The 20,108-nt window shown below is 38.7% G+C and overlaps 4 protein-coding genes across 6 annotated transcripts; 3 read left to right on the top strand and 1 right to left on the bottom strand.

Moving 5' to 3' along the window:
• The first annotated feature begins 260 nt into the window (after nt 1-260).
• Nucleotides 261-2,075, top strand: LOC143848634 (CASP-like protein 4B1). 2 transcript variants are annotated; one of them, XM_077357625.1, is made up of 3 exons: nt 261-693; nt 852-987; nt 1,630-1,804. In XM_077357625.1, exons 1-3 carry the CDS (start codon nt 428-430, stop codon nt 1,723-1,725), a joined length of 498 nt encoding a protein of 165 aa, XP_077213740.1. In that variant the 5' UTR covers nt 261-427; the 3' UTR covers nt 1,726-1,804. The 2 variants fall into 2 exon arrangements, with proteins under 2 accessions (XP_077213740.1, XP_077213739.1); XM_077357624.1 differs by having other exon boundaries at nt 264-693; nt 1,593-2,075.
• A 5,983-nt stretch (nt 2,076-8,058) lies between these two features.
• LOC143849127 (protein EARLY RESPONSIVE TO DEHYDRATION 15-like) lies at nt 8,059-9,239 on the top strand. Its single transcript, XM_077358175.1, has 2 exons — nt 8,059-8,377; nt 8,840-9,239. Exons 1-2 carry the CDS (start codon nt 8,131-8,133, stop codon nt 8,986-8,988), a joined length of 396 nt encoding a protein of 131 aa, XP_077214290.1. The 5' UTR covers nt 8,059-8,130; the 3' UTR covers nt 8,989-9,239.
• Nucleotides 9,240-13,478: 4,239 nt separating this feature from the next.
• LOC143848563 (protein EARLY RESPONSIVE TO DEHYDRATION 15-like) lies at nt 13,479-14,887 on the top strand. The gene is made up of 2 exons (XM_077357520.1): nt 13,479-13,800; nt 14,561-14,887. Exons 1-2 carry the CDS (start codon nt 13,554-13,556, stop codon nt 14,716-14,718), a joined length of 405 nt encoding a protein of 134 aa, XP_077213635.1. The 5' UTR covers nt 13,479-13,553; the 3' UTR covers nt 14,719-14,887.
• Nucleotides 14,888-15,062: 175 nt separating this feature from the next.
• LOC143848562 (WRKY transcription factor WRKY24-like) lies at nt 15,063-18,781 on the bottom strand. Of its 2 annotated transcripts, none has more exons than XM_077357518.1 (5): nt 18,352-18,781; nt 17,780-17,953; nt 16,929-17,554; nt 16,651-16,812; nt 15,063-16,090 (listed from the first exon to the last, which is right to left on the bottom strand). In XM_077357518.1, the coding sequence occupies exons 1-5, from the start codon at nt 18,691-18,693 to the stop codon at nt 15,625-15,627; spliced, it is 1,770 nt and encodes a 589-aa protein (XP_077213633.1). In that variant the 5' UTR covers nt 18,694-18,781; the 3' UTR covers nt 15,063-15,624. The 2 variants fall into 2 exon arrangements, with proteins under 2 accessions (XP_077213633.1, XP_077213634.1); XM_077357519.1 differs by having other exon boundaries at nt 16,929-17,551.
• Between the last annotated feature and the right edge of the window lie 1,327 nt (nt 18,782-20,108).

The raw sequence follows: 20,108 nt of genomic DNA, 5'->3' as shown, positions 1-20,108 counted from the left end.
GCTTGATTATTTTGTCTCTAGCTCTTTCTTAAATCAGCATAACAATACCCAAATCAAATTTATTAAGATTAATCAATTGAAATCTAACACTGGGTCTCTCTGATATCGTACATTTCGAATTTTAGTGGATCTAAATTTGCCTTCTTAAGCTTCTAGGCCTCAAAATTAACGGCTAAAATTGATCCAAGACAGATTGTTGTTCGCCTAGGAACAATCTAACCCAGCTTCTGATTCAACACTCTATAAATAAATAAAATGTAGACCTTAGCTGTTACAAAACTGTCCTAATAGATTGCCTTGTATAAAACAAAACAAAACAAAACAAACTTAATGAAGAAACCTTCTTACCTGTTAAGAAACCTTCTTCTCCCTTCCCCATAGGCTTCTCCAAACATCTTCTCTCCCCCACAAAATTCCACAATTTTCCATGGAAACTCCCGATGCTGAATCCGGAAAGAACAAAACAGAACCGGTACCACCGCCGGGAGAGACCGCCGCTCCGGCCACCGACAAACCTTTACCTGCGATTGGGATTTCACCCATCTTGAGGAGGTGGAGAAGGGAAGATTTATTAAAGAAGGGCAGTTTCGTCCTACGAGGAGTTGTTTTTGTATTCTCTTTGCTTGCTTTCATTCTTATGGCCTCTAACAAATATGGGGATTGGAAGAACTTTGATAAATATGAAGAATACAGGTGATTGATTCATAATTTTGTATCTGTTGAGGTGAATTTTGATTGATATTGTGGAAATTGGACGTGGGTTATTGAAATTTTATGCCCCTGATGCTTGAATTTGGATTTAAATGGTTTTTAATCAAATGGGTGTGTTGAATTTGGATTGAATTTTACAGGTATTGCCTAGCCATATCAATCCTTGCTTTTCTTTACACCGGGGCACAAATTTTACTCCAAATTTATCGCTTTTCAACCGGAAAAGATGTAATTCCACAGAGGACGTCTGCTTACATTGATTTTTTCGGCGATCAGGTCAGTTTTTTTTTTGTTTTTTTGTTTAACAACAGAGCTAGTTTAATCTCCCTAGACTTTGAATGAAAGAAAATTACCCAAATTTCCTTACATTTCAACGGAAAATGACTCTGACCATTGAGTTTCCTTAATAATGATATCAGCACAACCATGTTTTCATAATTGCACTAACTCATCTTGTCTTTTAGTTTTTAAAGAGCTCCCAAAAAGCTCTCACAAGCCAATTAAAAATAAAAGACAATCTGAGTTTGTGCAATTATCAAAACTGATGTGCTGATATCATTTCCCAAAAAATCCAGCATATAAATAAAGGGGAATGATATTAGCACAACCAGGTTTTAATAATTGCACAGACCCAGCTTGTCTTTTTTTTATAATTGGCTTGTGAGAGCTTCCAAGGAACCTTTGAAGACCTTTGACAGCTCTTTAAATACTAAAAGACAATATGAGTTAGTGCAATTATCAAAACATGGTTCTGCTGATAACATTTCCTTAAATATATGTGTGTATAGGATATTGCCCTATTTTCAAGATGAATTATCCTAAGGAGGACATTTTCTACTTGTAATTTGAAATGACTTGAAAGGGGGACTGTAATTTCACAGATTATGGCTTACCTGCTAATCTCTGCATCATCGGCAGCCATTCCAATCACAAATAGGATGCGAGAAGGGAACGATAACGCGTTTACAGATGCATCTGCAGCAGCCATTAGTATGGCTTTCTTCGCATTTGTAACTCTCGCTTTGTCGGCCTTAATATCGGGATTTAAGCTCTCAAATCAAACCTACATATGAGGATTTTAATTGTTTGTTCCTGTTTTCTTTCATGTGTAGCTCTCTCCATCCACATATTTCCTTTCACTGCTTCTATTTTGTTCGTTGCTGTTTGTTAAGAATGGCATTCATATGTAATCATGTCGGTATATTTATGTATAGCCTCATTAATTATCCCGTGTAATTAGTGTTGATGTGGATTCATTTTTTTAAAAAATTTCCTTCTACACAATGATGTGGAGTTTGTATGTGTAGAACAAAGAGAACAGATTTATGTTTCTGGAGTTTTATTTGAAGTGATTATTGGTGACCCACCATCCATTTTGAGGGATTTTCAATAGTTCTTAACAAAATCATTATAAAGGAGACCATTTGTGGAGAGGGCAGTGACTCAGTGACTGAAATTGGTAGCAAAAGTCGATGAAAGATTATGATCACGTATGGCACATACAATTTTGTAGTATTGGCATGGTCAAATCAATGCAAAATATGGTGGTGGAGCCCACAGTTTGGACAATCCATGGCTATTTTGTACAATGGAGATGCAGTGAATCAGTTGGTCTGGGGCTTTCATTTGTGGAAAACAGAAAATAGAGAGCTAATTTGATATATCACCATCATGTTTCCCTTTAAGAAATTCAGTTCCCTTGGTAGATTCTCAGAAAAATAGATATGCAGATTAACTAAGGCTAAAGAACTAACCACAGCTTACAAGCTCTTGGCAGTCAATAGTCTAGATTACATTAAGGGGGATTAGGTTAAGGTAGAAAGTATTATACACCCAATATAATGATATTTATGCCCCTCTTTAATTAAACCATTTTCTGATGTCTGTTTAATCTTCAAAGAATCTTTATCATAAATTTCTGTGTTAGGCTGTTGGCTGTTCGACAGTTTGGTCTAAAAATAGGGACAAGTTTGATTGTGAAAACAACAGGGGCTGCAAATATCAGTTCCACCAGAATGTGAAGGCCAATGATTTAAAGAGCATATGAAGTGTTGAAAAATTCAATGATTTATAAACAATTTTGTGTAATTACAAGTGGGTTGAAGATTAAATCATCTGTTAAGCTACTCTGAAGAGTGAAAGTGTATGTTCTGGAAGGGGTATGTATCAATCCCTGTCTGCTGGAGTGAGACAAAACCAGTTACCTCACGCTTTCATGCTCTCACTCATGTTTAAACTCATATAGCTCTCCGATATTATGGACATGAAAATGCCAGTCAGGTTCCAAGATTTTTTACCTCCAAATTCAGGATATCGAATATGAAAGGTTTTACCCAAATCTAAAATAAGGGTAAAATATTGAATTTTTTTTTATATAAACGCTAAGATCATCCACATGATCTACATGGATTCAAGAAAGAGTAGTTTAGGGTTACCTCACAAGATTTCATAAATGCAAAATCCTCCTAAGCTCACATGTTGTGAGCTCCAAACTTAGCCACTGTAGGACTAGAAAGAAAAATAGAAGTAATGGCATCTCAACCCCTGCATCACTATATATGGAAGGGGTGAAGGGAATATCCCAAACCCTCATGAAGAAGGGAAAACTTTCCCACCCAACCTAATCAATGCCAGCAAGCACTTAACCAAATCTCTGAAAGAAAGAAGAAAGAAAATTGTAGAATCCAAGTCAGATGAACAAAAATTTACAGGACACATGGAGGCCTTGTTTGAAGCCCTGTCTCTCACTTGAAATATTCTGTTATGAAACATCCTAAGGTACAAATCATGGAGAAAAACAATACAGTATTAGAAAAAAGACACTAAAATGGGAAGCAGAAGAAAATACACTGATGATTTTGATATAGGGAATCTACCCGGGTAAAACTCACCCCTAAAAGCTTGCCATTAGAGGGAAGGTGTCCATTCCCTTATAACCCGTCCCCATCCATTTCATTTATTCGATGTGGGACTATTTGCTTTTGCATGGAACCTTAACAATCTCTCCTCCACGCAGAAGCAACATGGACAATCTCGCCTCTCCACGCAGCAGCAATGTGGAAACCACGAGATACTACATCAAAGGCAAACCGGGGTTACCACGCCTTGAGCTCTAATACAATTTGTAGGGAAACTACAAACCAGGGTTACCACGCCCTGAGCTCTAATACAATTTGTAGGGAAACTAACCGGGTAGAACTCACCCCTAAAAGCTAGTCATTAGAGGGAGGGTGTCCATTCCCTTATAACCCATCCCCATCCATTTCATTTATCCAATGTGGGAGTATTTGGCTTTTGAGTGAAAGCCCAACAACATATTAGTAACAGGAGAAAAAAGAATGGCAAAGGGAAAAGAGGGAATCCAACCAATATGGAAGGCGTGGACGGATTTTACAAAGATGCATGGCACTGAAGCTTCACCCAAACAGGTCACCGTCCTATGGTTCTAAGTTTCTAACTTGTATCTGCATATATTGAAACTGAGAAACATATTGAACGCCTTAGAATAAGGGGTGATTTAAAATGGAAGGCATAGGAAATCAACTATGTAAATAAATGTTGTTAAAGATCATTAACCACGTAATTGGAAAAAAAAAAAAAAAACACGTAACTACAACACCAAACAAAACACTTAGGGCCTGTTTGGAATTGAGTTTTGAATACAAAATGAGAGTTTTTATATGGTGCCCGACCGTCAAGTACCGTCAAAACGGTACTGCCCTTGATATTTGATCCAACAGCAGCCCACTTTTTAAGATGCTGCTGTTGGATCAAATATCAAGGGTGATACTTTTGAAGTACCACCTTCACGTGACTTCACGGTTGGTCATCATATAATCATATAATTTCTCACAAAATGAATAGATGACCCAGCTCATGTTGAGGGAGACAGAGAGGGAAGGGGGTACTTCCTAGTTCCTATTGGAGGGGAGAGGCTGAGGAGAAAAGATGGTGAAGGAAACTGCCTGTGGATTTCCAATTACTTATTTCCACAGCATATTTGGAAATCTGATTTTTTTCACTATCAGTCGCCGATTTGGAAATCCAAGGATTTGATCTGGATACAAATCACAATGCAAAATGGGCTGCAAATTTGAGAAATCCAAATCAAAATCTTCTTGGCATCCAAACGGGCCCTTAGGGAAATTTGAGTTCTTGAGGTTCGACACTGGGAAGATTCATCTTAGAATTCTGGTTTGCTCTCCTTCCCAGCCTTTTTTATCAGTTTCAAAGAGTTATTCCTAGGTTTTCCCATGGAAAGCATCGCCAATAATTTTTTTGAGGGGTTTGGAAAAAGCGAAGAGGAAGTAGTTAGAGAAGAGAGAGAGAGAGGCCTTGTTTAGATTGCAAGAAAACACATTTCTGAAAGAAATTTTTCTTGAGAATTCACTTGGATGGTGTAGGAGGATAATAATGGTTTTGTGGACAGTAAAGAGGGTAGGCGTTTTAGGCGCTTTAACATGTTATTTAAAGCTGGTTTGCAAACGAAACAATTGAGATTTCACTTGTCACGTGGGCACTCCTAGAGTGGATGATTCTTTTTTTATTACTTATATATTATTACTAGCAAAAAACCCCACGGGCCGAGAAAGAATTGTACATACCACATCATAGGTTGATCTAAACCGTCCATGTAATGGAACACAACATAAATAGGTTGTGCCAGTAAAATAATTTAGGCTGATCCTAGCCCTCCAATCTATAGAGGTTTTGATAATTATTGTTCCTCTTAAGGTGCTCAGAATTCGTCAATATTTTTACAGGTGTCCTGCATTCGTAATATCAAACTTTTCGTAATTTGACCTGCACATAATGAATAAGGAAAAGTAATTCCCGATTTCCAACCTAACTGGGTTCAACCCGACCCAACCCGATTTGCAATTTTCTCAACCCGACCCAACCTGATTTCCAATTCAGGTTGGGTTGGGTTGGGTCGGGTTGACCTGATTTGATATGGTACCAATTGTTGACCACCTCAACTCAAGTCGGGTTGTTTTCGATTTTGAGAACCAATAGTGAGTTACCAATAATTAGTTTTTAACTCACATTCGGTTCCCAAAATCCAAACCAAACAGGGACTAGCAATTAACAAAGGGAAATGTTATCCGCACTACTATATTTTGATGATCACACTCCTCACTTTATTAAAGTACGGTATGGCCCGCACCATAGGATTATCCAAACCGTCCATTGTGGACTGTGGAGACTATTTCAATGTTGAAAAAGAAAAACACATATACAAAACTTCTTCAGATGGAACCCAAATTCGGGTTTCGGGTTGGGTCGGGTCACCTGACAGCTCAATCCGATTTCCAATTCGGGTTGATTTTTTCCCAACCCAGCCCAACCCGATTTGCAAAAAAGCTTAATCCGACCCAACCCAAATTCGGGTTGAACCCGACCTACGTGAGAACATCCAAGTAACACTGATGGTTTCAAATTATATATAGTGCTAATGTCCTCACTACCATATTTTATAATGGCACTACTCACCATATTTTGATGATCGCACTCCTCACTTTATTAAAATGTACGGTATGGCCCGTACCATAGGATGATCCAAACCGTCAATTAGATGAGCCAATGCCTACATAGGTTGTGCCCTAAAAATAATTTTCATGGGTTTATCCGAACCCTCCGATCTATAGCGGGTTATAGGTTGATCCAAACCGTTCATGTGATAGAACACAACATCAATCGGTTGTGCCCGTAAAATCATTTCCATAGGTTGATTCTAGCCCTCCAATTGATAGAGGTTTCCATAATTGTTGTTCCTCTTCAGGTGCCTGGAATTCGTCAATATTTTACAAGTGTCTTACATGAGTAATATAAAGTAGTTCTTTCATCATTGTCATCTTTACCTCTTCTTGATAGTTTTTTTCGTAATTATCATAGACAGGTACCTGGATCGGTACTTTTCGTATGCAGATTACGATTTTACCCTCAAATAATTTCTCATAGAGATAGATGTTAGATATCAGCAAAAGGATTAACGGTAAAAGAGTAATACTAATGTGTAAATCTCACAGAAAAAGAAAAGAAATTCTTTTTTTTCTCCCGCAATCTAGTAGTAGATATATAGATTAGACACTATTAGATATGCATGGAAAGCAACTAAAACCCGCAATACATAAGGAGGAACTGATCTCGATATAAAGAAGCTAGGGAGAGCGAGGTCAGTCATAGCTCCTCATGTGATCTTTGAAAGTGAATCTAGCAAATGGATTTGGTTTCACAGTTTGATCTAACAAGCCAAAGGGAGGTGAATTTATCACACCCATTTAACCCCTCTGTTTTTATGTTCCAATTGTGTCAGCTAGTTATAACGTTATAAATTTGAAAATTTAACCCCTAAAATACAGGTATTTTGTTACGTGCCTAATTGGCCGTAACAGAATTAAACAAAGAAAAATGATAGAAAGAAGTGATGGAATGGTTGATTCGAGGCAACCGGACCTCTTAGTGCCTCAAATCGAGAGGAACCATGACTCTCCAATAAACATAAGTTTCCTTTGATGTAAATTTCTCTTCTCCTCTCATTTCATTGAATCAAAGAACTTAAGTACAAACACAAAGGTTTGCCATATCACTAATCCATTTGCCCACTCCTATAACCCACAAACTTTACCCACACACATGATGAAACCAACACCCACAACCTCACATAAGTAACTACCTAGTAACTTGTTTGCAACTACAATACAACACATACACTGTAAAGAGGTATATATTATATTTTGATTTCTTGGGTGCAGGGGAGAGATTAATGTATAAAAATTTAACCCGTCGCATCAATTAATGTATAGATATACTTTTTTAAAGATATGGGAAGAGACAATGAATCTTCTCTTCTTTTTCAATATTTAATTAAATATTAACCCTACCGCATCATCTAATGGATGAGAACGGTGACGTGCCCTTCTCTGCCACCTACACGTGCCAGTTTTCAATACCGAAAGCTCGTGTTGCGGACAAACCAAAATGCTAGACATGAAAGTATGAAACACCTTCAGTCTTTTACTTTTGTCATAATTTCCTCCCCTCGCTATTTTGATAATAGCACTTCTTTAATATAACAACTGTTAAAACTTAAAAGCTAATTGGGACAGAGTTAGGACTTAGGAGTGCATCTATAAAAATGTGGGAGTGCCGAAATCAGTCTTCCTTTTAAATTCTGTCTTTGTTTAGAATTTTAAATGACAAAAACACCCTTCGTTATCTATCCACCTAGGTATCTGATCCACACATTAAACAACCGGTGCCCTATTCGTAATTTCTTCCAGATCCAAGCCCTCTTTCGTTTTCTTTCCACCTATATATTGACACCCTCACCCTCACCCTCACCCTCACCCTCACCTTCAACACTCAAAACACTGGATCCATTTCAGTAGAAGAGTTTTGAGTTGTATTTGAGTGGCAATGGATGTAATATCCCGACGATTTTCGTCTAGTTTGAATCCTAAAGCCCCTCTATTCGTACCGTGGGCTTATCGGACGGTGGAGGACTTTTCAGATCAATGGTGGGAGCTGGTCCAGTCCTCCGCTTGGTTCCGTGATTACTGGCTTAAGGAATGTTTTGAGGAGCCCGAAATTGACCTCAATGTTGGAGTAAATTACGAACCTGCCATGTCTGAGATAAAAGCCGCCCTCGATGGATACAAGCAAGGTTATGATTTCGCTTCTTCTTCACTTCGCTTTTCTCCATCTCTTCAACTCGGAACCCATCTAAGACTCGTCGGAGTCGACTCAATAACTCGGAATGTCATATAACACCATCTCTAACAGCTTTAAGCTTTTGGAGTAGCACAGAAAACTGAACATTGGGTTTCCCTTTTTCTTTTCCCCTATGCTTTTTCTCTATCTCTTCAACTCGGAAAGCATTTCAGACTCGTCCGAGTCGACTCGTTAACTCGGAATGTCAGATAACACCAACTCTAACAGCTTTAAGCTTTTGGAGTACTTGGTTATTTCAGAGAAAACTTCTGAAAACTGAACATTGGGTTTCCCTTTTTCTCTGTTTTCTCTATACTAAATGTTGCTAATTTTTTTTAGGAAAATAATTAAAAATAAAATCTGGTTATTATGGTTAGTAAAAATGTATCCACTCATACTGATTTTGATTGTGCAGAGAAAGGGATTAAAGATTTGGTTTCTTTGGGGTCCCTAAAATGGCCAAAGACTCGGTTTCTAGTGAGGCCCAGTATGAAGCAGTGGGAGAAGGCACCCAAGATTGTGAACGTGAAAGTGAGTCCACGGACGATTCAGCAACCGAGGTAGAGAGTTTGAGCTCGTCCGAGTCAGGTTTTAAGATGTTCGAGATGATGTCCTTGTCTGATGTTCACCCCCCTCTCGTTTGTCTCTTTCTGTATCTACATGTATATTCATTGCTAATGACTTTAGGCCTTTCTTTTGTGGTCTTTTATGGTTAAAAGCAGCTTCCTTTGCGACCCTTTTACCAGCTTTCTTTTTGTAATTTGTAAATCGTTAATTGATTTTTTAAACATGTCTTGCTTTAAAGAGATTATTTAGAAGTACTTGTATTTCACTTTCGTTATTTAAGAAGAATGCTAGATTCACAGTCGCCCTTGTATATCTATTATATAAAAGAGAAATGAGAGATGCAAGGGCGCCCTTGAATAATGAGCCTGAAAAGGGCCCTTGATTGGATGCACGTCATTGTTGCTAACCTTTTTAAAATTGGTGGAGAAACTAAATTTGCTTGCAATCAAGAGATGCAAGGGCGCCGCCCTTGTATCTATCGTTCCTCTCTATAAAATTACTATAGGAAAAATATAGCGGTGCCCGCGTATTTTGGTGATCTAAACTATTCATTTGTTGGGCCCCTATGGTCTAGATAGGCTGTGTCCCGAACATCTTCTCCATAGAATGATACTAACCCTCCAGTATGTAGAGGTTTCTATTCTGTGAGCCCATTCTAAACCTCTACAAATTTGATGGTTAGGATGATTCTATAGAGAAGATTTTTGAACCAGGTCCAACCGATGACTTGTTTAGATCACCCAAATATTTGGGCCCCACTATGTTATTAAAAACTCAAGCTGATAAGATGAACTACACTGTGATATTAAAATTAGGGAAATGATATCACCATTACCATATTTTGATGATGGCACTCCTCACTGTATTAAAAAAGTATGGTATGGCGCACACCATAGGATGATCCAAACCGTCCATTAGATGGGCCACAGCCTAAATACATTGTGCCCCCAAAATCATTTCCATAGGTTGATCCTAGCCCTCCGATCTAGGGAGCCCTCTCTTGATCCTAACCCTCCGATCTAGGAGGATAATAATGGTTTTGTGGAAAGTAAAAAGGGTAGGCGCTTTCACATGTTATTCAAAACTGTTTGCAAACGAAACAATTGAGATTTCACTTGGCACGTGGTGCACTCATAGAGCGCATGATTCTTTTTTACTTATATCTATCTAATACAATAAGCTGGGATGAAAAGAGAATCTAATCTAATCTAATACAATAAGCTGGGATGAAAAGAGAAGAGTTTTTTTCGATTTTTTTGAAAATTACGTGAGAATTACGTCACATTGTTTTACTTTTTTGAACAAATGCACCCATTCAACTCATATAATTTCAATCCTACCCCCCACCCCTCCCCCGCTTTATGCTTTTAACAAAGGCACCCATTAGATCTTATAATTTCAATCCTACCCCTTCCTTTATGCTTTTAACAAATGCACCCATTAAAGCCGTATAATTTCGATCTTAGCCCCCTCCTTTATGGTTTTTTAATTAAAAAACTATAGGGTGATCTTGACCATCCAATTTAAGATAAGAGGAATTATGGAAACATCTATCGATTGGAGGGCTAGGATCGGCCTATGGAAATGATTTTTGGGGCACAACCTATTTATGTTGTGTTCCATCACATGGACGGTTTGGATCAACCTATGACGTGGTCCGTACAGTTCTTTGTCGGCCCGTGCATCGCACGGGTTTTTTACTAGTATACTATATAGTAGAAGAGAAAAGAAGAGAATTTTTTTAAAATTCTATAAGAATTACACATCACTTTTAACAAATGCACCCATTCAACCCACATATTTTCAATCCTACCCATTCCTTTATGCTTTTTAACAAAGGCACCATTAAAGCCACATAATTTCAAACTTACCCCTCTCCTTTATGCTTTTTTAATAAAAAACTTATAGGGTGATCTTAACCATCCGATTGAAGAAGAATTATGGAAACCTCTATAGATTGGAGGGATAGGATCAGCCTGTGGAAATGAATTTTGGGGCACAACCTATTTATGTTGTGTTCCATCACATGGACAGTTTAGATCAACCTATGATGTGGTCTATACAATTCTTTATCAGCCCGTGCACCGCACGGGGTTTTTTGCTAGTATTATTATATACAGATTGGATATGAGAATAGTGTTTCTAAGCACGTGCTTGGGGAGGCTTTTTAAGCTCCCTTAGCACAAGTGGACCCGCTATAGGAACCAATCAGTGGCTTTTTAAGCTACTTGTGCATAGGGAGCTCCCTAAGCACGTGCTTCGAAACACTTTTCCCATATTATTAAATATGCATGGAAAACAACTAAAACCCACAGTACAGATAGCCAAAAAAAAGAGTTAGATAAATACTGAAAATGATAGAATATGGAGACAGACACAAGGAGGAAATGAATTATAAATATGCTACGGGCAGGGGCGGAGGCACATATAGCATGAGGGGGCCATGGCCCCCCAAATGACTTGCAAAATCCCTTATATGTGCATATGGCTGTACATGCATGAATGGCTAGTTTAGTGGGCATGGCCCCCCAATGACAAAATGCTTAGCAAGTGTAAATTAGTCCCCCCCCCCGTGCAATTTCCTGGCTTCGCCCCTGGCTAGGGGGAGGGAGTTCAGTTTCCTCATGTGGATCTTTGAAAGAGAATGTAACAAATGGGTTTGGTTTCACAGTTTTTATCATAATAATTAACAAGCTTAAAGTGATCTGGTACTTGATCTAACAATCCAAATGGAGGTGAATTTATCACAACCCATTTACCCCTCACTTTTTATGTTCCACTTGTGTCAGCTACTTATAAACTTATAATTTATAAATGTTATCAGCACTACTGTATTTTGATGAGGGCACTCCTCACTTGATTCAAAGTACGGTATGGCCCGCACCATAGGATGATCCAAACCGTCCATTAGATAGGCCACAGCCTAAATAGGTTGTGCCCCAAAAATCATTTCCATAGGTTGATTATAACCCTCCGATCTGAATGTCAGAGTGTTGACCTAACCCTCTATAGATCGGAGGGTTAGGATCAACCTATGGAAATGATTTTTGGGGCACAACCGATTTAGGCTGTGGCCCATCTAATGGACGGTTTGGATCATCCTATGGTGCCGGCCATACCGTACTTTTAATAAAGTGAGGAGTGCCCTCGTCAAAATACAGTAGTGCTGATAACATTTCCCTTTAGAAAATTTAACCCTAAAATACACGTATTTTGATTTCTTGGGGTGGAGAGGAGAGATTAATGTAAAGAAATTTAACCGGTCGCATCAATTAACATATTCATATACTTTTTTAAAGATATGGGAAGAGGCAATGAATCTTCTCTTCTTTTTTCAATACTACGCGACAGACCAAGTGGTAGGGCTGCAACTCGGGTCGGGTCGGGTTTTTTTTTCGGAAAACCCACGATTCCCAAACCCGGCCGTACCCATGATAAATCTCGGGTTGGTTCGGGTCGGGTCGGGTTTTTTCATGTTGACGTAATTTTTTACGGAAAATTCTTGTTTGGCAAGGCAACTCAACTCATAGAAGCAGAAATTACACTCACATTACACTTGAATCAAACAATGATGTAATTACACCCACATTACACTTGAATCAAACAAGGCTGTAATCAAACAATGTTGTAATTACAATCAAACAATGCTGAATCAAACACTTGAATCAACTCAACTCATAGAAGCAGAAATTACACTCACATACAATAACAGTGGGTGCGTGAGTTTTCACTTTTAACTTTTAACTAACAATAGAAAAAAATGTACATACTATAACTTATGTAACTCGGGTCGGGTCGGGCCGGGCCCCTTCAAACCCGGCTCGACCCGAGATTCATGCGGGCTTTTGAATGCTCAACCCAGCTCGACCCGAAACCCATGAAACCTGAACCCAACCCAGGATATTTTCGGGTCGGGTCGATGCGGGTCGGGTAAAACCCGGCTCAAGTTGCAGCCCTACCAAGTGGAGCGCATGTTTATCAAAACAAAACACTTTAGCGAAGATATCATTTCCCTTTATTGAATATTAACCCTACCACATCATCTAATGGATGAGAACGGTGACGTGCCCTTCTCCGCCACCTACACGTGCCAGTTTTCAATACAGAAAACTCGTGATGTCCGACAAACATAAGTGCTGACATGAAACCCTTCTAGTCTTTTACTTTTTGTCATAATATTATTACATAATTAAAAGTGGGGTGTCTAATTTCCTCCCCTTCATTGATAATACCACTTCTTTAATATAACAGCTGTTAAAACTTAAAAGCGACAAAGTTAGGAGTGCACCTATAAAAATGTGGGAGTGCCGAAATCAGTCTTCCATTTAAATTCTGTCTTTGTTTAGAATTTTAAATGACAAAAACACCCTTCGTTATCCATCCACCTAGGAATCTGATCCACGCATTAAACAACCTGTGCCCTCTTCGTAATTTAATCCAGATCCAAGGCCTCTATGTTTTCTTTCCACCTATATATATTGACACCCTCACCATCAACACCCAAAAACACACTGGATCCATTTCAGACTCAGTAGGAGAGTTTTGCGTTGTATTGAGTGGCAATGGATGTAATATCCCGGCGATTTTCGTCTAGTTTGAATCCTAACGCTCCTCTATTCGTACCGTGGGCGTATCGGACGGTGGAGGACTTTTCAGATCAATGGTGGGATCTGGTTCAGTCCTCCGCTTGGTTTCGTGATTACTGGCTTCAGGAATGTTTTGAGGAGCCCGAAATTGACCTCAACGTTGGAGGAAATTACGAACCTGCCATGCCTGAGATAGAGGTCGCCATCGATGGATACAAGCAAGGTTATGATCTCACTTTTCTTCACTTCGCTTGTCTCCATCTCTTCAACTCGGAAACCATCTAAGACTCGTCCGAGTCCACTCAATAACTCGGAATGTCATGTAACACCATCTCTAACAGCTTTAAGCTTTTGGAGTAACACAGAGAACTGAACATTGGGTTTCCCTTTTTCTTTTCCCCTTCGCTTTTTCTCTATCTCTTCAACTCGGAAAGCGTTTCAGACTCGTCCGAGTCGACTCGTTAACCAACTCTAACAGCTTTAAGCTTTTCGAGTAACACAGAAAACTGAACATTGGGTTTCCCTTTTTCTTTTCCCCTTTGCTTTTTCTCTATCTCTTCAGCTCGGAAAGCATTTCAGACTCGTCCGAGTAGACTCGTTAACTCGGAATGTCAGATAACACCAACTCTAACAGCTTGAAGCTTTAAGCTTTTGGAGTAGCACAGATAACTGAACATTGGGTTTCCCTTTTTCTTTTCCCCTTTGCCTTTTCTCTATCTCTTCAACTTGGAAAGCATTTCAGAATCGTCCGAGTCGACTCGTTAACTCGGAGTGTCAGAAAACACCAACTCTAACAGCTTTAAGCTTTTGGAGTAATTGGTTATTTCAGAGAAAACTGAACATTGGGTTTCCCTTTTTCTTTGTGTTCTCTATACTATAGGTTGCTAACTTTTTTTAGGAAAATAATTTAAAATAAAATCTGGGTATTATTCTTGATATGGTTAGTAAAAATGTATCTACTCATACTGATTTTGATTGTGCAGAGAAGGAAGAGAAAGGGATTAAAGATTTGGTTTCTTTGGGGTCCCTAAAATGGCCAAAGACTCGGTTTCTAGTGGGGCCCAGTATGAAGCAGTGGGAGAAGGCACCCAAGATTGTGAACGTGAAAGTGAGTCCACGGACGATTCAGCAACCGAGGTAGAGAGTTTGAGCTCGTCCGAGTCAGGTTTTAAGATGTTCGAGATGGGGACCTTGTCTGATGTTCACCCCTTCTCGTTTGTCTTTTTCTGTATCTACATGTATATTCATTCTATAGCCTTTCTTTGTCTTAAATTTGTGTGGTCTTTTGTGGTTAAAACAGCTTTCTTTTACCAGGGACTACAAAGAAGAGAGAATTTTAAAAAAGTAAAAAAAATTAAGAGGGCTGATACCCGCACCCCCATATTTGGATAATGGCACTACGCACTCTGTTTTGTTGGAAGTATAAATGATTACATAATACCAACTCTAAGAGCTTAAGCTTTTGGAGTAATTGGTTGTTTCACATTATTAAACAAACACAACCAACATCTATTTTCTTTCTTATTTCTTCAAAGCTTGTGATACAATGTAAATAAAAGGCCTGTTCTCTAGCTGAAATGGGCCTCAAAGAAATGAACAAATGGGACCGTAACTCCTTTATGTCATGTCCAATTTACAATAAAAAAAATCCTACCAAATATACAACAAACATAACAAATTATGAATTGGGAGATATTTTTTCACCCCTGTAGGATGAATACACCTCCTTTAACGTGATTTTGACGTCAAAAAGTGTTAAAATCTGCCCATTGGAAACGCAGATTTTAGAATCTTAGATTTTCTCAAAATCATGGATCGGAGACGTGGGAAGGAGACCATCTTTTCTTTAGAATCTTGAATCTTAAGTAAGAAATCCAGGTTTTGGAAATCTCTCCCCCATCCTCAGATTTCTAAAGCCTGGAAACAAGGGATAATCTCCTACTCTCTTGCTGGTCTCTTTCTTCTCTCATCTCCCATCTACGATTTTGAGGAAATCCAAGATTTTAAAATCCACGTATCCAAATGGCTCCTAAATGTTCTGATCGCATCAAGAGATCTCGGAATCCAGAGATCTCAATAAATCCGCGTATCCAAACGACTCAAGGAACAGATCATCGCTTGGTTCTTCCTTCGCTTCATTTAAAATGCTCTCTGTGTGTTGTGGTTGGCTCATGTAGGATCCTGGGGATCCTTTGTATCCTGAAAAATTGTAATTCCCAGGGCTTTGCAACATCTCTAGTGTAAAAGGTGTTTGGGTCTCAGATATTTGTAGGTTTGATCTGAAATGAGAGTTACTAGCCATGTGATTGGTTGCGACCGAGGGCCTTATAGCCATTGCCATATTGTTATCAGGCAAGGGCCTGTTAACTGCATGGCTGCCTGAACCACGAGCTGCGGGAACATCATGGTTGTGTTTCCCTTCGTATGTTGTGATCACCGCTCGTAAATCGGTTGAAGCTCTCTCCACGTGTTTCCTCACTGGACACCCAACATAAGTACATTTGTAGTAGCTCCTGTTTTGTTTTGTAGTAAGAATCATGTTAGAAATCAAGTTCAAAGACAATTTTGATTGAGTAGAGAAGTTTGAGAGGTATAGAAATGGAGTAATTCATAGTGCTGTAGGAAGTGGGAAGACAAATCCATGGCTTAAATCTTTCATATCATCAAAGAAGACTGGTCAGGCCAAAAAAATGTGAGCTCTCTTTCTGAGAATATTCAAACTCAGTATTAACAAATCATGTGTCCTTCAAACAATTTAATCCTAACAATCATCCATGGGAACTATGTCTATTTGTAGAAAGTATGTGCAAAAGACTCATAGGGGAGTCTCTCCCACAAACTGAAGAAACAAGAAATTGCTTAGCATGCAGAGAGATTTTTGTATTGCACAATGCACTGAAATTTCAGGGAGCTCTACAAAAACCCAAAACAGCCGTGACAACTGATAAACCTCTAAAAGTTATAGAATGGAGAAGCAACTGTTGAGTACACTGGACTACAGATTACATAGATAAACAATATGAAATTGAATCAAATACAGAGAATAAAATGGATAGAGATGAAGCATGTTTACCTTGGATTGGGATTCCCTTTTACTACTTTCTGTCCATATTTTCTCCATCTATAACCATCATCAAGAATATCAATATCACTGGTTGTTTGAACTACTACTCTAGGCTCCCTCACAGTCCTATTACCAGAAGCAGATATACCCTCATTCTCACTTTCATTCTTCCTGAAAAACAAAACCCATTTTAAATTTCCTTAGAACATAGTAAACTCATTTGGTAAAACACATAGAAGACAAACCAATTCCCTAAGCTGTACTTGTCATTGAATTGAAATGCTTACCAGCGTTTGGCGTCGGGTTCATCTTCATCAAGCTCATCACCTCCTGATTTACTCTGAGAGTTCTGATCAAAATCATCATTGCCAATCGAAACCGAAGAATTGTCTGGTGTTCCAATGCATTCCATCTGTGAAGCCGAGTGCCCCACAAATGAAGGATTTGAGTAATCAGTATTAACAGTTGCTTGAGAATAAGCAGATGTTCTTCTAGTGGATTGAGGTTTGGGATGATTGTGTGTTCCCTTATACACAATCTCAGTGATCTGTCCATCTAAAGACCTCTCTACCTTCTTCTTTGTAGGGCAATTAGGGTATGTGCACTTGTAATAACTGCGTGGATTTTCACTTCCTTTCATCTGTTTCTGTCCATATTTTCTCCAGTTGTATCCATCATCTGATTTTCTCTGATCTCTGAACGAATGAGGAACTACAGCGGCCTGATTAAAATCAGAATGGAATCCACCATTGCTTTGGATGTTAGTTTGTATGCTAGGAACCTCGGGAGAAAAATTTTGAATTGGGGTTATGTATTCGGATTTGATGCTAGCCTTTCCTACAGAGACTTCAGCCGCCTTGTTGGGTTCTTGATAGTTCCATGGCTGTTGCTCTCTTTTTAAGTCTTCTTCCTGCTAATTGAAACCAACTCATTTTTCAGGAAATTAACAATGAAGACCCTGAAACGGAAATTCAAAAAAAAAAAAAAAAAAAACATTTAATGCTTTGAACACAAAAGGGCTAGGAAAAAAAAGAGAGAAGGGACAACAGGAAAAAAGAAACAAGAGAAAAACCAAAGGTTTTGTCATATCAATATCATCAAACACAGAGAAACTCAGTATCTAAAACTTGAAATATACCATTGAAGAAGATTGATAGATTGATGATGGTGCTGTGGTGGGCCTTGTATGGGGTTCGAAGGAAAAATCATAGTTCCTCTCTTCCTCCTTGAAACCTTGATGATAATTACCATAATTTCCCCTCCAATTGAATGATTGTGCAGGAAAAGTCCCAGTGGTTGGTGAAGGCAGAATCTGGACACAAAAAGCAAAACAAAAAATGAATATATTGGAAATAGAACAAGAATTACAATTGCTCCAATAAAAGAAATTAGCCAGATTTTTTACATATATAGTAAAACATGGATCTTGTATGACCCTTATGAACAGAAAAAGGATAAACAAGACAGACTAGGGTTTAGTTTATAGTAACATTGACAAAAGGGGAAAAGCAAACATTTGATAAATATAGAAAGAAATTTGAAAGGTGTATATCAAATGTTTGCTTTTGATATATATAAAAAGAAGAAAGGGGAGAACCCATTAACAGAAAGACCCAAAAAAGATATGATGCACAGAAAGAAAAAACTTGGATGTATTTAAAATTTGTAACATATGGATTCATTGTAAACAAGATAATGGTGTCTACTTACATTAGAAGTGGAGAGAAGGACAGGAGAGTCTAAAAGCTCTGCAGGGCTGAGGCCAGGAGGGATAGAGAAGTAAGAAGAAGGAGAAGCAAAAGGTGGAGAGATGGGAAGTGAGGGAGGAGGGATGGACTTAAACATGGGAATTTCAACTCGAATTTGATTAGAGATATGGTCTGAGAACCCACGGGTGGATAGAATTCTTGATTGATTATCATCGACAGCATCAGAAGTGTAGTTCATGAAAGAAAAATTTGGGTTGGAATTTGCATCAGAAGTGTAGTTCATGAAAGAAAAGGCTGGGTTGGAATTTGCAGAGGTGTCTAAGCTCCCTGAGGATGAGGCCATGAAAATGGGGATTCAATGAAAAATAAGAGAGCAACATGGTGGATACAAGAAGGAAAAGAAGAGGTGAAAATACTCAAGTCGTGAGCATATTCTGAGAAGGTGTGGGGGTGTGAGACAGAGAGAGAGAGAGAGCTTTGACCGTGGAAAAACTTGGTCAAAGATTTTTTAGTTTGACTGAGGCGGCCAGGGAGCCCTCTTTTACTCACAATTTACTTTTACAAACACATGCCCCTCTGAGTTTTGACTTTGGCCTTCATTAATCATATCTCCCTCATGTTTTTACTTGGCTCAGTTTTATTTGGCTCTTGCCACTAAAATGGCTGTAAAACAAATTTTACACCCACTTGAACTGGAAAATGTGTATAAAACAAATTTTACACCCATTTTCAAGGGGGAAAATGTACATCCAAAGATATGGACAGTGAAAATTTGGTATAGGCGATCAGGATTAAATGATGATATGATGTGGGCCGCAGGATCGAATCGGGCTAATATTGTGCCAATGACTAATCTTGATCAGATGGCTATGAGGTTCAAAGATTGCCGGCTGGAATTGGATCGTCTTTTCTGATTGAAAATACGATGGGAGTTGCATCTTCTCGGATTGAGAAAAGATTATGGGTCCAGCTCTTCAAGTGTGGTATAAACCACCCTGAAACTCTTTGGTTAATCACACTCATTTCCTAAGGCCCTGTTTCGTTTAAGATTATGACGACCAATTGCGAGTCCAAAACCAATTATTCAGTTCAATTGGACTCTCACAATCGGTGGTCATAAAATAATCAGTTTTGGACTCACAATCAGTTGTCATAATCTTAAACCAACAAAGCCTAAAATCGTAGAAAACCTATTTCCAGGGTCCTAAAATGTGACTTTTTTTTCAAGAAACTGTCTAAGAACAAACTATTTAAAGAAAATGTTAAAGAGAACCCATTTTCTTTTTCTATTTCTTTCAAAAACTCGTTTCATATTTTTCTGAAAGATACTAATTTCCTGTTTTCCTTTCACTTTTTTCTTTCATCTTGCTTGATCAACGGTCTAAATCCATTCATCCGATGATGGCGAGTTGAAAGGCAATAGACTTGCAACTAGGGGTGGCAATCCAACCCAAACCGAACCGATACTGAACCGAAACCGAACCGAAAATTCGGCTTCGGTTTCGGTTTGGTTTCATTTTGGTAGAACCAAACCGACTCAAATTTCAAACCGAACCGTTGCCCCCGATTTCCAATGATTATGAGTAAGGGGAGGCGAAATTGGCCGAAACCAATTTTCCGTTCGGTTTCGGTAGAACCAAACGGATTCAAATTTCGGTTTGGTTCGTTTTGGGGGTCAAACCGAACCGTTGCCACCGCTACTTGCAACGATAGTCATGGACGTACATATGCAGTTGGTCAATGCCGTACAGCCTTGAA

Source organism: Tasmannia lanceolata, unplaced genomic scaffold, assembly GCF_043159265.1.
Source record: "Tasmannia lanceolata isolate RefF3 unplaced genomic scaffold, GAP_Taslan_0.1 ptg000016l, whole genome shotgun sequence".
NCBI classification, from domain to species: domain Eukaryota; kingdom Viridiplantae; phylum Streptophyta; class Magnoliopsida; order Canellales; family Winteraceae; genus Tasmannia; species Tasmannia lanceolata.
This window is presented reverse-complemented; position numbering and strand designations above follow the sequence as displayed.